General features: G+C 41.4%; 1 protein-coding gene across 2 annotated transcripts; it reads left to right on the forward strand.

Moving 5' to 3' along the window:
* The first annotated feature begins 705 nt into the window (after positions 1–705).
* Positions 706–16,333, forward strand: LOC115207970 (zinc finger protein 239-like). Of its 2 annotated transcripts, XM_029775643.1 has the most exons (3): positions 706–1,522; positions 13,574–13,754; positions 14,756–16,333. In XM_029775643.1, the coding sequence occupies exons 1-3, from the start codon at positions 1,511–1,513 to the stop codon at positions 15,688–15,690; spliced, it is 1,128 nt and encodes a 375-aa protein (XP_029631503.1). In that variant the 5' UTR covers positions 706–1,510; the 3' UTR covers positions 15,691–16,333. The 2 variants fall into 2 exon arrangements, with proteins under 2 accessions (XP_029631503.1, XP_029631494.1); XM_029775634.1 differs by lacking the exon at positions 706–1,522 and having other exon boundaries at positions 12,549–13,754.
* Positions 16,334–18,394: the final 2,061 nt, after the last annotated feature.

Raw genomic sequence — 18,394 nt, forward strand, 5'->3', positions numbered from 1 at the left:
AATTGATTTAACTAAAAAAGCATATAAATCACAAACACTACATAATTTATAAAGGTCATATTAACTGAATGTTATTCTCTCATAGAACAAAATGTATAAGATCTCCTCAGCCTGTGCTGACCTTATTTTCAGTGTTTATTCCAAAACCCAAAAAAATTTTCCCCATTGGGATGGCTGAATGAGCCAAAGGTCACTAATTTCCGAGTTAAGACTACAAGCTGAAGAGCTCATATAGCTTGACATGATTTGTTTACGGTGGTGAGGTACTTCCTGTATAAACACAAACTCCCTTCCTTGACTACTTCCTTCCAGCATCCTAGATGTGAGAAGTGTGCAGGAGGACCTGAAAGAAAGGAATGTGTAGTATTGATGGAACAAGTTGTGTGTGTAAACTGTAGGGGTACACATGGTGCTGGAGATCAGACGTATCTGGTGAGAGAAAGACAGGTTGAGGTTACCAGGATCACAGAAGGTGTTGTATGCTGAGGCAGTGAAGAGAGTACTAGAGGAAGATGGGTCCAGGGTGAAGGATCCTGAGAGGATCTCTGTGATTAGGCTGAGGTCAATAGAGAGTTATAAGAATAACATGCTTCAGTATTTAATATTTTTTTTCGCGTTCATGGCCATGGTTGTCAACTGTACCGCAGGAATAGAATGTAAATCATAGTGGATAGATGATGTGGTGGCAGCTGCAGAGAAGTACTTGGGTGTACAATATTTTACTGCAGAGGTGTTTTGAACGATAATATCCCGTCCTTTCAGGCTGCTGGCCTGGTGTAGGATCAGAGGGACAAAGTAGTGGAATAATGATGAGGTTGTAATGGGTGTAGGGTTAGTTGGTTTATCACAAAGTGTATTGAATTAATACTACAGAATAGTAGGCTGATGCACAGCCAATACACTAGGTGGGGGCGTGCACCTATAATAATTGTTTGCTGACCGCCATAACACTAAAGAAGAAGACCACTTCCTTCACAGCTCTGCTCTGCGAAGCTGAATAAGTATACATCCACTGACTACTGCGGAGGTTGCATTGCTGTAAATGCTTCATGGCCACCGCAGACGTCGGATTGAACATCAGATTTTACTGGTCCGGTGCACGTATAGCTCTGCTGTAATCAGTCTGGTATTTTATAGGCTTCCCTTACTGGTCCTTAGAGAATTACTACTATCTCTACTGTCGAAAAGGACGTTGTTCCAACAGACTCTATGGTAGAAGTAGACGATAACAGACAACATGATTCTTGGTGAATAGGGCGTTAAACGTTTTATTGACTTAAGTAGATCAGGTAAAATCTTATCCAGGATCTTTCTGAAGTAAGATTAGCCTACATCAGACACTTATTTGTCACAATTTAAGTCGAGTTTTAATATTGAAAAGGACGTGTGTTTGCTCTGGTCTAGCTGTTTATCTGAACGCTGTAACAAAGGAAGTAACTGTAGTGTAGGCTAGCTACAGATTTACTGTTACTTTTTTATTTGAAGAAACGCTGAAGAAAGAATAGCATCCATGATGGATCGGGTAAGTTTGGTTTACTTTTATTAACAGTATGCCTACTGTGGTGTATAACATGTCTAGGCCTAGTTTTAACAATAGTTGATCTTCCATATCCATTCGTTTCATTTGAACAGCTGGACAAAATAAACAATGATGGTAATAAAAACCAGGGATGTTTTGTCCTTCAGCAAAGTAGCCTACTAGCCTAAAGCACACAGTTTGATACAAGGCAATGAGCAGGTTACGTCAGAACCATGGAGAAATAATGAGGCTAAAGCTACACCTTCCAGTACCGGTACGTGGGTAAAATCACCGGGAAGCCAAGGCAGAAAAATAGCCATATTACAACCTATGTGTTGTGATAATTGCGTTGTTTGCTCTATAACCTGTTAGTTTATATGACTTGACACAGCCGAGACAACAAGACAGTGGCATAATAAATTCAACAACTACCTTTGTTCAATCATAAAACCGGAGAGGAACATCTGTCCAGTTGAGTTCACAAAACATGTTGCATACAACAAACAGTTACAGAGTGGTCAAGAATGGTCAAGCAAATGACATTTTCCAACGTTTCCCGGAATACTAAACTATTGATTTAGAGTTACCGCAAGTCGAAAAGGAAACAGGTGCTGCCTCCACTATTCCAGAACCATTTCAACATCATCAAATTTAGTCTTCTACAGTCACAACTAAAAGATAACAAAAACCAGGGGTGCAACTTTCACTGGGATGGAGTGTACATGCCCCCCACATTCTGAAATTGAATTTTTGGCCCCCTCAGTTTTATCATTGAAATGTGATACAACATGAGGTAGCGGTGTGCTTTAGGACCACGCAGACCCCTCCTAGTCTCGGAGCGGTCATAAAAAATGTAATCATTATGTCCACTTCTAAAACCAAAGATGCGCCCCTGCCAAAAATTATTTAGTCCGATCAACCTAAGCTTAATATGATGCGTCCATCCATGTTTGTGCAAGTAGAAAAAAAACATGTTGAGTCACCCAACTTGTAGAGAAATGCAAATGCCATCTTCCTCTGTCAATAAGAACACGCTTTTAGTTTTTTTTCTGTCCTTGGCGACCTGGCTAAGATGCTTGCACACTAGCCTTGTAACTTCTATTCATGGGCAACGATGCCCCAGGCCAGCTAGTTAATAGCCCCTTTTCAAATGATTACTGTTTTTGAGATTTAATCGTGAGATGCTTATCTCACTACACTGTCCCCCAATGTTTATTTTATTGTTTTATATTCTAGTCGTGAGTGTTCAGTATTTTCTCCGCCTACTTCGCTAAAAGTCTTGCATCTGAGTAAAAGGCCACTATAGCTTCCATAAAGTGACCATTGGACTTAAAATGTTTGACAAAATTTGTAGGTGCAACAGTTTTTATCAAATGTATAATTTATCACTCTCGTGCACATTTATGTCCACTAAGAACCATCGACGTACTACCTTTTTGTAGCATTTCTGCAAATGCTAACTTGCCAAATCTCAGAGTTCTATCTAACCTGGTCAGCAACTTGGATGCTTGGCAACAATACAGCTGCTATTAGCTAATGTTAGCTTGCCTGTCCACAGTCCAGCAGTAGCTAGTTAACACAAGCTGAAAGTAGCTAGCTAACAAACAGGCAAAGAAAGGTAGCTAGCTGTAATTGTTTATGGAAGGTTTGTTACACAAATAACTTCAGCCATTATCTAGCTAGCTAGTTAGAACCAGACAATATTGACACAGAAGGTAGCTAATGATAGCTAGTTCACATCCAAATGCCAGTCCTATATTTTTGCACAAAACATAGCAACATCAGTTCAAAACCAAATTGTCACGCTGCTACCTTACAATGCATGCAATCAAATGGACTTTTGCAACACTAGCTAGCTAGCTAGCTACTCCATAGACCAAGCTATATTTAGAGCTAACCATTTCACTGTCAGACAGGACACAACTCAAACTGTAGCTGAGAAAACAAATAGACATGTAAACAGCATGTTGTGCACTGCAGTGAGCGAATGTATGCTTGCTAACATCGGGACAAACTCACCAGTTTCAAACATCCAGAATACATTCCAGTATGCTTCTTCTCCTGTCTTCTTGACATTGTAATCCAAATCTGTTTAGATCAACAGTGGCCAAACTAACAACTCTGTTATTTCACCGGCTTGATTGTTTTTACAGCTCTGATCTGGATGCTGGACTAGCCCATGTGTTGGATATTTGTCAACAACTCTGCCATGTACGGCCATTCCAGTGGAGCGGTGCTAGGGGTGGGGGCTACTAGGGGCAAGAAAATATGTTATGAATTATGTATTCTTTTGTCAATGACATGTATTGCTAAAACAAAGGTTTAAGGAAATACAGGCAGGCACCACATTGCAACAAGACAAAAACGCTCGGTCAATTAATTATGATGGTCTTGAAAGGATAAAAGCAAAGCTTGCTTTCATATACACTGAACAAAAATATAAACGCAACATGTAGAGTGTTGGTCCCATGTTTCATGAGCTGAAATGAAAAAATCCCAGAAATGTTCCATACGCACAAATCTTATTTCTCAAATTTTTTGCATAAATTTGTTTACATCCCTGTTAGTGAGCATGTCTCCTTTGCAAGATAATCCATCCACCTGACAGGTATGGCATATCAAGAAGCTGATTAAACAGCATGTTCATTACATTAGCTGGGGACAATAGGAGAATCTAAAATGTTTAGTTTTGTCACACAACACAATGCCACATGTCTCAAGTTGAGGGAGTGTGCAATGGGCATGCTGACTACAAGAATATCCACCGCAGCTGTTGGCAGAGAATTTATTATTCATTTCTCTACCATATTCCGCCTCCAACATTGATTTTAGAGGCCTCACAATCATGTGGGCGAGCGATTTGACCCGTGGTGGGGTTATGGTATGGACCGGCAAAAGCTACGGACAATGAACACCATTTTATCGATTGGCAACTTGAATGCACAAAAATACTGCAACGAGTTCTTGAGGCCCATTTAAAAAATAATAATAATACATGTTTATTATGGTAGCTGTAAGTCATGTGAAATCCATTGATTAGGGCCTAATGAAGTTATTTCAATTGACTGGTTTCCTCATTAACTAAAATAATTTAAATTGTTGCATGTTGCGTTTTTTATGTTTTTCAGTATAAAAAATAAAAGCTTGAAAAGGTAGTGGAATGGGATTTGTGTGTGTGTGTGTGTGTGTGTGTGTGTGTGTGTGTGTGTGACAAATCCTTTTATGCAGTAAAAATCACATTGTGGAAGCACATCTAAGAGTCTGAATTGGGCTCTTTGAGAATGTTTGGCTCAAAAGCAACATGCATAATCATTGTTTGAAGTACAGTAGACCAGCATAGTAGTAGGTCAAAGCTGTGTGCTGGAAAACCTTGGTAGAGCATGGGTGGGATTGTGCTGCTCATGTGAATCTTATTTTTCTGCCTCAGACCAATGCCTACTTCTCACTTAAAACAGTTTTTTTATTCTTACAATAGATAATGTCTTGACTGTGATTAGGGTACTGGAATATAAGAGTGTCTACTAAATTGCAAATCCACTGTAATGTTGACTACATTGGAAAAGTTTAATTTCACGCTTCAAAGTTCTTGGTTGTTGTGGAAATTGACCCACTTATTATGTTTACTTTGTGTATTTTGCCTACGTCATATTGCTGAGTCTACCTTTAAACTCAGAATATGCTATCCTGTTCTTTTAAACTCAGAATATGCTATCCTGTTCTTTTAAACTCAGAATATGCTATCCTGTTCTTTTAAACTCAGAATATGCTATCCTGTTCTTTTAAACTCAGAATTTGCTATCCTGTTCTTTTAAACTCAGAATATGCTATCCTGTTCTTTTAAACTCAGAATATGCTATCCTGTTCTTTTAAACTCAGAATATGCTATCCTGTTCTTTTAAACTCAGAATATGCTATCCTGTTCTTTTAAACTAAGAATATGCTATCCTGTTCTTTTAAACTCAGAATATGCTATCCTGTTCTTTGGAAAGCTTTTCGTCTCCTAATGTTTTTTAAATCCTGCTTTAAGATGTATTAGACTGTTTCAAATTTAGTTGACATGTGTCATTGTTGGATTCTTCTTGAATAGGCCTACCTCAATCAGTGTGTTAATTTAAAATATTTAAGTTAACTTAATAAATGACTTACTAAATTCATTTAAAAAATAAGACCCTGGTCCTTCCCCCACCAGCAGTGCAGCTACCAGTCCCAGGGGACCCCTCAAGGAGGTATACTGACAGACAGCTGTAGGGTACATTGCTTTATAAAATAAGCAACAACCACCTAGACCAATTCCAGGATGGAATTTAATCAGATAATTTTTACAATGTTTTATAGTGTTAAATAATGTTGTATAGGGTTAAATAATGGTACACAGCAAAAAGTCCAGTGTTGAATTAACTCCCACAGAGTTGATTTCAACACTGAGGGTTTATATAGGTCCACACTCTCCAGAGTTAAATTAACACTTTCAAAATAGTTAAACATTTAACACTCTGCCAGAGTTCCTTTTTTAACTCGCAAAACAGAGTTGAAGTAACACTAAGGGATTAGACAACTAACACTGCTCCGAGTTAATTTTTTAACTTTTTGTGTAGTGTTAATTTCACTCCCTAAAGTGTCAATTATCTACACGGAAAAAATGTATTGTTAATTTATTAAATATTATTTATTAATTAATTTAATATACTTATATTAATAAGAATTAATCACAAACAATTGTTGTCAAAAACATTTGTGCCTTTTCTCCCTTGCAGTCAGTTGAATTAACATTGTGAATGAAGGTATAATGTACATACTTTCATCTGAAACATTGTATGAGCTTTGAATATCAAACGGTTTATGAAATTTAAGCTCAGACATTTTTAGTAGACATCTTTCCACACTTCGTAATACTCTGAATGCATGATGATGGTCATCAAAATTCTCTGTAAATAGCTTGTTTGTCCCCCCAAAAATTGGATCTTCAACCAAAAGTACATCACTTATTTGACAAAAGACTGGCATGTCTTCTTCCATTGTACTGCAAATAACTAGTCCAGCTTTATATTCTACACCAAGTTTAACCCAACTAGTTGAGAACATCTTTTGACAAGATCGTTTCAAGCATTTCATTGTTGACGACATTCTCATCTTTGAAGAGAAAATATTTAATTGGCCCATACTCATTTTGTTTGAGGGTGAAGGTTTCCCAGTGATAAGCAATGGCCATCTGATGCTTTTTAGCAAGCGATTTGGTTATGTTTTTGTTTTAAACATTTCAATCTTTAAACGGCTTGTGTTTGGCCTCAAACCTCATACACCACGTATATAATAAGGGGCAATTTTCCTTATAGAAGATGGGTAATGGATCATAAAATGATGCTTAGGTATCAAGTTTCTATGTGGATACAAGTGCTTAAATAGTTTGTGGTGATCAACAATCAAATGTTTTAAATATATTGTCATACCTAGAGTGAGAGAAAGTGAAAAAACTATGTTCATTATTTGAAGTAACAACAGTAACAAATTCCAGTTTTTGTTTCCTGCAGGAATAATGTCACCAAACAGTGGGATGTTTTTCACAAGACACAATGTCTGAATAGAATTCAAACCAATGCCATTGCCAACACTCTCCAAAATAATCTTTGTAGGACGATTTTTTTCGTTCTAAAAATCCATAATCAAAACCATAAATCCTGGAAAGCAAGTCCTGTTCTGACATAAAGTGTTGTGTGAGATATCCAAAAAGCAATTTGATCTCATACTGAACCACACCCTCAAGAGGATCATGCATGATATCAAATGAATAGTTATTACAAACATGGAAATACTTCAATGAATTAAGTGTAGATCTTTTTTTCAAACCATAAAGTGACTTCAATTGTGGGTTTTCCTGGAGAGACTGGCAATGCATTTCAAACATATCTTTTCCACGAAGGATCACCTTAGGATCATCCTCACTGTATACCGTTTGACAATCATTCTTCTCAATCAAACAAAGGCGACAGAAATGACGGCTACTGAATGACTCATTAAAACCAAGAATTGTGTGCATCCCTAGATTATCTCCAGTGATCTGACAGATTGTACCATATACCTGCTCATCTGAAAATGGAAGAATTAGCCCTTGGCTTTCTAGTTTTTTCAAATCATTTATCAACGGTTCTAGTATAACATCAAAACCATACTTGTGCAGATCTTGTGTGTGAAAAAGTGTTACCAAATGAATGTTCATCAAAACTGAATTAAATTTTGGGGGAAAGTTTCTTACACCAAAATAAAGAGAGCCAATTTTGTGAATTCCACATTTGGAGCCAAGGGGATTGGCTGTTTCAAAATCATCATAGTATAGTTGGTTTTGTAATGCATGTCTGTTGGCTGTAAACAAAGGGTGGGTTTTAAAATAACTTCCATCAAAAAAGTCAGTATAAGTGTCACTCTGATCTACACTCTTTCTTTAGCAAAACACAAATGTCTGGATTTCTGCACATGAACTTCAATGTTTCTAAAATCGGCACATATATAAAAGTATCCTTCACAGGTACTTGATCATAAGTACCCGATTAATGATTTCGCCTGTTGTCATATCTCACTCCCAGTGTTATTTCTACTGGCTCGACAACTCCCCTTTTTGGTGGTAGTATTTATTTAGTTTCCATTCTGTATTTAGATTTGTGAACGGGTTTTCATAATCTTCAAAAGATTCATTTATCACAGAGATGTTGCGGTCAGTTATAGGTAAAGCAGAAATAGCTGTATGCTTTGCTTGTGAGCGAATCTCACTTGTTAGTTCTTCCAAATCTCCTACAATTGAGGATACCAAACTGTTGGAAATCCCACTCCCCTGTAATTTGGCCACGATGGATGCACAAATTTCTTTAGTTGGATCTTTAGTAAGTCCTGAATCATTGCTCTCAGAATAAACACTGGAAGAGCTACATTGATTTTGTGGATTAAATGTGTCCTCCAAAGCATGTGCCTGAGATGAAGTTGCAACTGGCTCACTAGATGAACATGCAACAGTTGAAGTTTGAGCAATTTGCTGAACATTACTATGAACACTATTAAGGTGCTTCCGAAAACCTGTATATGTAATTGAACTGATTCCAGAGGCTGATCCAAAACACCGCCGGGCAGAGGAGAGGTATTCAGAGTGGTCTTCTAGTCCAACTCAGGAGGCGCTCACACCACCCACCGCTTCCTAGTATATTACTCGCTAATGTTCAGTCTCTGGATGATAAAGTTGATGAGCTTAGGGCGAGTATTTCCTTCCAGAAAGACATCAGGGATTGTAACATACTCTGTTTCACGGAAACATGGCTCTCTCGGGATATACTGTCTGAGTCCATACAGCCAGTTGGGTTCTCAGTTCATCGTGCAGACAGGAATAAATATCTCTCTGGGAAGAAGGGCAGAGGTGTTTGTTTCATGATTAACTATTGTGATAACATACAGGAACTCAAGTCCTTTTGTTCACCCGACCTAGAATACCTCACAATCAAATGCCGACCGTATTACCTCCCAAGAGAATTCGGTTATAGTCACGGCCATGTATATTCCCCCTCAAGCCGATATCATGACAGCCCTCAAATATTCACTGGACTTCATGCAAACTGGAAACCAAATATCCATAGGCCGCATTGTAGCTGGGGATTTTAACAAAGCAAATTTGAGGAAAACACTACAGAAGTAATGTCAACACATTGACTGAAATACTCGTGCTGCTAAAACACTCGACTACTGCTACTCCAACTTCCAGGATGCCTACAAGGCCCTCCCTTTGGCAAATCTGAACTCCATTTTGCTCCTCCCTTCCTATAGGCAGGAACTCAAACAGAAAGTACCCATGCTGAAGTCTATCCAACGCTGGTCTGACCAATCGGAATCCACGCTTCAAGAATGTTTTGATCAAGCGGACTGGGATATGTTCCAGGTAGCCTCCGAGAATAGCATTGACAAATACACTGATACGGTGACTGAGTTTATCAGGAAGTGTATAGGAGATGTACCCACTGACTATTTAAACCCTACCCTAACCAGAAACCGTGGACAGATGGCAGCATTCACACACGACTGAAAGCGCAACACCACATTTAACTATGGCAAGGTGGCTAGGAATATGGCCGAATACAAACAGTGTAGTTATTCCCTCCGTAAGGCAATCAAACAGTCAAACGTCAGTATAGAGAAAGTGGAGTCGCAATTCAATGATGTTTACATATCTGGCATTACTCATCTCAAATGTAAATACTGTTTTCTATACTATTCTACTGCATCTTAGTCCGTTCCGCTCTGACATCGCTCGTCTATGTGTATATAGTCTTAATTCCTTACTTAGATTTGTGTGTATTGGGTATATGTTGTGTAATTTCTTAGATATTACTGCAATGTCGGAGCTAGAAGCACAAGCATTTTGCTACACCTGCAAAAACATCTGCTAATCACGTGTATGTGACCAATAAAATTAGATTTGAGATGTTCGTCCTTCTGGAAGGTTCTCCCATCTCCACAGAGGAACTCTGGTGCTCTGTCAGTGACCATCGAGTTCTTGGTCACCTTCCTGACCAAGGGTCTTAATCCCAGATTGCTGAGTTTGGCTGGGTGGCCAGCTCTAGGGAGAGTCATGGTGTTTTCAATCTTCTTCCATTGAAGAACGATGGAGGCAACTGTTCTTGAGGACCCTCAATGCTGCAGAAATGTTTTGGTACCCTTCCCCAGATCTGTTCCTGGACACAATCCTGTCTCAGAGCTCTATGGACAATTCCTTCATTCTCATAGCTTGGTTTTTGCTCTGACATGCACTGTCAACTGTGGGACCTTATATAGACAGGTGTGTGCCTTTCCAAATCATGTCCAATCAATTGAATTTACCACAGGTGGACTCCAAGTTCTAGGAACATCTCAAGGATGATCAGTGGAAACGGGATACTTTTGCAAGAATTTCTAAAATCTTGTTTTTGCTTCGTCATTATTAGAGGTCGGCCGATTAATCGGAATGGCTGATTTAATTAGGGCCGATTCAAGTTTTCATAACAATCGGTATTTTTGGACACCGATTTGCCCTTCTTTTTTTTTAACGAGGCAAGTCAGTTAAGAACACATTCTTATTTTCAATGACGGCCTAGGAACGGTGGGTTAACTGCCTTGTTCAGGGGCAGAACGACAGATTTTTACCTTGTCAGCTCGAGGATTCAATCTTGCAACCTTAAGGTTAACTAGTCCAACACTCTAACCACCTGCTTTACATTGCACTCCACGAGGAGCCTGCCTGTTACACGAATGCAGTAAGAAGCCAAGGTAAGTTGCTAGCTAGCTTTTAAACTTATCTTATAAAAAACAATCAATCAATCATTATCACTAGTTAACTACACATGGTTGATAATATTACTAGTTTATCTAGCCTGTCCTGCGCTGCATATAATCGATGCGGTGCGCATTTGCGAAAAAAGACTGTCATTGCTCCAACGTGTACCTAACCATAAACATCAATGTCTTTCTTAAAATCAATACACAAGTATATATTTTTAAACTTGCATATTTAGTTAATATTGCCTGCTAACATGAATTTCTTTTCACTAGGGAAAATGTGTCACCTCTTGCAACAGAGTCAGTGTATATGCAGCAGTTTGCGCCGCCTGGCTTATTGCGAACTGTGTTTAGACTATTTCTTCCTAACAAAGACAGCCAACTTCGCCAAACGGGATGTTTTAACAAAAGCGCATTTGCGAAAAAAGCACAATCGTAGCACGACTGTACCTAACCATAAACATCAATGCCTTTCTTAAAATCAATACACAGAAGCATATATTTCTAAACCTGCATATTGAGCTAAAAGCCATCCAGGTTAGCAGGCAATATTAACCAGGTGAAATTGTCACTTGTCTTGCGTTCATTGCACGCAGCGTCGGGGTATATGCAACAGTTTGGGCCACCTGGCTTGTTGCAAACTAATTTGCCAGAATTTTACATGATTATGACATAACATTGAAGGTTGTGCAATGTAACAGGAATATTTAGACTTAGGGATGCCACCCGTTAGATAAAATACGGAACGGTTCCGTATTTCACTGAAAAAAAAAAAAAAGTTTGGTTTTCGAGAGTTACCAGATTCTACCATATTTATGACCAAAGGCTCATATTTCTGTGTGTTTATTATAATTAAGTCTATGATTTGATAGAGCAGTCTGACTGAGCGGTGGTAGGCACCAGCAGGCTCATAAGCATTCATTCAAACAGCACTTTCGTGCGTTTTGCCAACAGCTCTTCGCAATGCTTCAAGCATTGCGCTGTTTATGACTTCAAGCCGATCAACTCCCAAGATAAGGCTGGTGTAACCGATGTGAAATGGCTAGCTAGTTAGCGGGGTGCGCGCTAATAGCGTTTCAAACATCACTCGCTCTGAGACTTGGAGTAGTTGTTCCCCTTGCTCTGCATGGGTAACGCTGCTTCGAGGGTGGCTGTTGTCGATGTGTTCCTGGTTTGAGCCCAGGTAGGGGCGAGGAGAGGGACGGAAGCTATACTGTTACACTGGCAATACTAAAGTGCCTATAAGAACATCCAGTAGTCAAAAGTATATGAAATGCAAATCGTATAGAGAGAAATAGTCCTATAATAACTACAACCTAAAACTTCTTACCTGGGAATATTGAAGACACATGTTAAAAGGAACCACCAGCTTTCATAGGTTCTGTCACGGTTGTTGGTTAAGGAGGACCAAAACGCAGCAGGTATGTGTAAGCTCATCTTGAGGTTTATTGACTCCAAAAATATATATATATATGAGAGAGAGAGAGATCCTGGCGAAGGTGGAGACTGCCTCTGTACAGGCGTACATTATCCTAAAGACAGTCCAGGCTGAGGGTGGGACAGTAGGCCAGGTGCACGTTGGACTATAGCACACAGTCCCGAGAGAGGCTGGCATTTACCCTCTGGATGGTGGCAGGGTGGAAATCTCTCCTCTGGAGCAGGGTAGACGTTACTGTCTTTGCAAGGGGGGAAATGGTGGATGCCATCTCTGTCACTCCCCTTTGTGATGTGATCACCCTCTCCTGTTGGGCATGCAGGTCATTGGTCCACGTGTGAATGATGATATGACTTGGGGAGACAAGCTGGGCCACAGTAGCTTTGTCCGTTGTGGGGCACCATAACTTTGACATCATTTTATTCGGGAAAAGTTGATGCTCTAATATAAACTTGCCATTTGATTGATGGGAGTAATTACAAGCCATAAGATGGGGATGGAAGGGGTCAGCTTGGTTGGTGCATTGTTTGGTTGGATTGGTTTGTAGGTTCTGATTCAGCTGTTGGCCTGGTCCAAGGTGTTTGTGGAACTAGAGTGGATGGTGGTAGCTGAGAAATACTTGCCTTGGCTCATGTAGCTCCTTCTACAGGTCCTGCATGTGGCCAGTGTTGACTGTACTGGACAGTTCCTCTCTAAGTCTGCGGACTTCCATCCTGAGAGCCTGGTTGTCCTCCTCAACATTTTTCATTGCACACTGCTGCTCCCGGATCTCCTCCCTATGCTGACGCACCAGGCTGATCATCTCCTCTATAAGATGCTGTGGTACTGCAGGTGTCACGTGTGAGAGAGGCATGCTCAGGGCTGTGTCTGCTGCAGGTGATGGAGGGAGAGGGACACTGGGGACTACATACTGGGGCACAGAGGCTGTGGAGACTGTTGTAGGTGGTGACAGTGGAGATGTTGTAAGTACAGCAACAAGAGGTTTTATTTAGTTGAAGTAGTAGATCCAATCAATCAGAAATATTTGGTCTCGCCTCCTGAGTGGGGCAGCGGTCTAAGGCAGTGCTAGAGGCATCGCTACAGAACCGGGTTCAATCCCTGGTGCGGCTGGCTTACGGGTGAAGCGAGCAGTGTGTCAAGAAGCAGTGCAGCTTGACAGGGTTGTATTTCGGAAGGACACATGGCTCTCGACCTTCGCCTCTCCCAAGGCCGCACTGGAGTTGCAGCGATGGGACAAGACTGTTAATTACCAATTGGATATCATGAAATAGGGGGGTTATAAATATATATTTGGTCTAATGATATTCTATGTACAATACTTCTGCGGTCAACAGGACAGAACTAGCCCGTCCCCCTCTACCCTGCCAGAGTCCCCGGGTTGCAACTCTCCCGGTAGCGCCTTACTGCAGGGTCTGAAGAGGGTGTCTTCGTTGCTGATCGACTGCAGGAAAACACCAGGGCAGAGTGGAACTTCGAGAGGTGGACACGAGGAAGATGGAGATTTGATTTCATCAAGTAAGAACAATGTTGTATGTGGATTAGACTACAATCTGCTTCTGAAACTTCTGTTAATTGATTGATAAACAATGTACACTCAATGCCAGTTTATTAGGTACACCCATCTTGTACCGGATCAGAGCCGCCTTTTCCTCCAGAACAGCCTGAATTCTTCGGGACATGGATTCTACAAGGTGAATTGATCCATGCTGACGTGATGGCATCACGCAGTTGCTGCAGATTGGACAGCGTCACATTCATGCTGCCAACAGCCCGTTCCATCTCACCCCAAAGATACTCTATTGGGTTTGGTCGCAAACAATGTTCAGATTGGCTGTGGCGTTAAATCGTTGCTCAATTGGTATCAAGGAAGACGTGTGCCAGGAAGACATTCCCCACACCAGTACACCGCCGCCAGGCTGGATGGGTCCATGGGCTCATGCTTTGCACACCAAATCCAGACTGCCATCAGCATGACGCAACAACAAACGGGTTTTGTCGGACTAGGTAATGTTTTCCAATCCTCAATTGTCCAGTGTTGATGGCGTGCCCTCTGGAGCCGTTTCTTGTTTTTAGCTAATAGGAGTGGAACCCGGTGTGGTTCTCTTCTGTAATAGCCCACCCGTGTGAGGATCAACTAGTTATGCATTCCGTGATGCCGTTCTGCACACCACTGTTGTACTGCGCTGTTATTTTTTTCTGGCCCGCCTGTTAGCTGGCACGATTCTTGCCATTCTCCTTCAACCTCTCTTATCAACGAGCTGTTTTCACCCACAGGACTGCCACTGACATTGTATTTTGTTTGTCACTCGTTTTGCCTATTCTAATGTTTAATCAAACCGTAACTGAATGTCTCTACCTGTCTGCCTGTTTTAGGTAGCAAGCCACAGCCACGTGACTCATTGTCTGTAGGTGTACCTAATAAACTGGTCACTGAGTGTACTGTATTTATTGATGATCATTTTTGTTTATGGACCCGTATTTCATAAACCTTGTTATTCAATGTCTTTGTTTCACAGGGGACACACCTAAACGTGGTTATCTCGGTGGCAGGGGCTTATCTGCTCAACGTCCATCACATGTTGCTGACGAGGCAGAGAAGTGTCTCTCCAGGTCAGAACACTTCAAGAAACATCAGCAGAGATGTATAGGGAAGAAACGTCACCACTGCTGCTCTGACTGTGGGAAGAATTTCACTAGCCGGAGTTGCTTCATTATTCACCAGCGGATTCACACCGGCGAGAGACCGTACTTCTGCTCTCAGTGTGGGAAGAGGCACATCTCTGCAGGGCGTCTTAAAGAACACCAAAGAATCCATACAGGAGAGAAACCTTACAGATGCTCACAGTGTGGGAAGAGTTTTGCTCTATCTGGCACCTTAAAATCTCATCTGAGAATCCATACAGGAGAGAAACCGTACTGCTGCTCTCAGTGTGGGAGGAGTTTTACTGTATCTACAGCCTTAAAATCTCATCTGAGAGTCCATACAGGAGAGAAACCGTACTGCTGCTCTCAATGTGGGAAGGGTTTTACTGTATCTAGCGCCTTAAAATCGCATTTGATCATTCATACTGGCGAGAGGCCTTACCCCTGCCTTCGTTGTGGGAAAAGCTTTGTTAGTGCAGGAAACCTAACTGTACACAAGCGGATACATACTGGAGAGAGGCCTTATAGCTGTGATCAGTGTGGAAAGAGCTTTGCTCTAGCTTCCGTGCTGACTTCACACCGGCGCATACACACTGGAAAGAAACCTTATAGCTGTGAACAGTGTGGGAAGAGCTTTGCCGTCGCTTCCTCCCTGACTAGACACCAGCGAACACACACTGGAGAGAAGCCTTATGTTTGTCTATGTGGAAAGAGCTTTGCTCAGTTAGGGACAATGAAAAGTCACCAGAAAACAAAAACGTGCCCTATTTCATCTCCCTCCTATACGGCACCAGTTCCAGATCCCTAAATAAACAATCAATAAAAAAAACTTCTAGTGAACTGGCATATCCATCTCCCATTGTTAAACATTTGCCATAGTCTGATTACCATGGTAACCTCTGTGGAGCATAATATGCAGCTCTGATCTAGGATCAGGTCTCCCCTGTGTCTATGTAATATCATACATTGGGATTTAAATGGATAAATGTTATCACAGAAGATGTCATAGTCAACCTGTGTGTGTGTGTGCTCATAAAACTAATCAATGATACGTTGGATAATCGATCAAGGCAAGAACTATGCATATTGTCTTGTAACACCGGTTAATGTAATAACTTTTAGATTTGTAATGTAATATCTTGTACCCCAGAAATGGAACGTAAATCACAGAAAATAGATGCTGTGGTGGCAGCTGCAGAGATTTATTTGGGTATATGAGATTTGACTTCAGAAGAGTTACATGGCGTGTTGAAGGGTGATGTCCCGTCCTCCCAGCCTGTTGGGATGGTGCAGGAGCAGATAGGGTCAAAGTAGTGGAATGGGGTAGTGGGTTTTTATTGCGTAGGTGGCAGCTGCTGAGAAGTACCTGGTTCTACAATGTTTTACTGCAGAAGACTTATAAGATGTTTTGAGAAAGAAATATACGTAAACTCAGCAAAAAAAGAAACGTCCTCACACTGTCAACTGCGTTTATTTTCAGCAAACTTAACATATGTAAATATTTGTATGAACATAAACAACTGAGACATAAACTGAACAAGTTCCACAGACATTTGACTAACATAAATTGAATAATGTGTCCCTGAACAAAGGGGGGGGTCAAAATCAAAAGTAACAGTCAGTATCTGGTGTAGCCACCAGCTGCATTAAGTACTGCAGTGCATCTCCTCCTCATGGACTGCACCAGATTTGCCAGTTCTTGCTGTGAGATGTTACCCCACTCTTCCACCAAGGCACCTGCAAGTTCCCGGACGTTTCTGGGGGGAATGGCCCTCACCCTCCGATCCAACAGGTCCCAGACGTGCTCAATGGGATTGCGATCCGGGCTCTTTGCTGGCCATGGCAGAACACTGACATTCCAGTCTTGCAGGAAATCACGCACAGAACGAGCAATATGGTTGGTGGCATTGTCATGCTGGAGGGTCATGTCAGGATGAGACTGCAGGAAGGGTACCACATGATGGAGGAGGATGTCTTCCCTGTAACGCACAGCGTTGAGATTGCAGGCAATGACAACAAGCTCAGTCCGATGATGCTGTGACACACCGCCCCAGACCATGACAGACCCTCCACCTCCAAATCAATCCTGCTCCAGAGTACAGGCCTTGGTGTAACGCTCATTCCTTCTACGATAAACGTGAATCCGACCATCACCTCTGGTGAGACAAAACCGCGACTCGTCAGTGAAGAGCACTTTCTGCCAGTCCTATCTGGTCCAGCGACGGTGGGTTTGTGCCCATAGGCGACGTTGTTGCTGGTCATGTCTGGTGAGGACCTGCCTTACAACAGGCCTACAAGCCCTCAGTCCAGCCTCTCTCAGCGGACAGTCTGAGCACTGATGGAAGGATTGTGCGTTCCTGGAGTAACTCGGGTAGTTGTTGTTGCCATCCTGTACCTGTCCCGCAGGTGTGATGTTCGGATATACCGATCCTGTGTAGGTGTTGTTACACGTGGTCTGCCACTGTGAGGACGATCAGCTGTCCGTCCTGTCTCCCTGTAGCGCTGTCTTAGGCGTTTCACAATACGGACATTGCAATTTATTGCCCTGGCCACATCTGCAGTCCTCATGCCTCCTTGCAGCATGCCTAAGGCACGTTCACGCAGATGAGCAGGGACCCTGGGCATCTTTCTTTTGGTGTTTTTCAGAGTCAGTAGAAAGGCCTCTCTTTAGTGTCCTAAGTTTTTATAACTGTGACCTTAATTGCCTACCGTCTGTAAGCTGTTAGTGTCTTAACGACCGCTCCACAGGTGCATGTTGATGAATTGTTTATGGTTCAATGAACAAGCATGGGAAACAGTGTTTAAACCCTTTACAATGAAAATCTGTGAAGTTATTTGGGTTTTTACGAATGATCTTTGAAAGACAGGGTCCTGAAAAAGTGCCATTTCTTTTTTTTACTGAGTGTTACAGTTGAAGTCGGAAGTTTACATATACCTTAGCCAAATGCATTCAAACTCAGTTTTTCACAATTCCTGACATATAATCCTAGTAAAAATGCCCTGTCTTAGGTCAGTTAGGATCACCACTTTATTTTAAGAATGTGAAATGTCAGAATAATAGTAGAGAGAATGATTGATTTATTTCAGCTTTTTTGTTATTGCTTGCATCACATTCCCAGTGGGTCAGAAGTTTACATACACTCAATTAGTATTTGGTAGCATTACCTTTAAATTGTTTAACTTGGGTCAAACATTTCGGGTAGCCTTCCACAAGCTTCCCACAATAAGTTTTGGGAATTTTGGCCCATTCCTCCTGACAGAGCTGGTGTAACTGAGTCAGGTTTGTAGGCATCCTTGCTCGCACATGCTTTTTCAGTTCTGCCCACAAATTTTCTATAGGATTGAGGTCAGGGCTTTGTGATGGCCGCTTAAATACCTTGACTTTGTTGTCCTTAAGCCATTTTGCCACAACTTTGGAAGTATGCTTGGGGTCATTGTCCATTTGGAAGACCCATTTGCGACCAAGCTTTAACTTCCTGACTGATGTCTTGAGATGTTGCTTCAATATATCC

This window comes from Salmo trutta, chromosome 1 (genome assembly GCF_901001165.1).
Source record: "Salmo trutta chromosome 1, fSalTru1.1, whole genome shotgun sequence".
In the NCBI taxonomy this organism is placed as follows: domain Eukaryota; kingdom Metazoa; phylum Chordata; class Actinopteri; order Salmoniformes; family Salmonidae; genus Salmo; species Salmo trutta.

Excerpts from the sequence above, each read along its gene's own strand:
- LOC115207970 (XM_029775634.1), top strand. The coding sequence starts at position 13,538 with ATGATATTCTATGTACAATACTTCTGCGGTCAACAGGACAGAACTAGC. Across the intron at positions 13,755-14,755 it reads TGGAGATTTGATTTCATCAA|GGGACACACCTAAACGTGGT; the intron begins GTAAGAACAATG and ends TTTGTTTCACAG.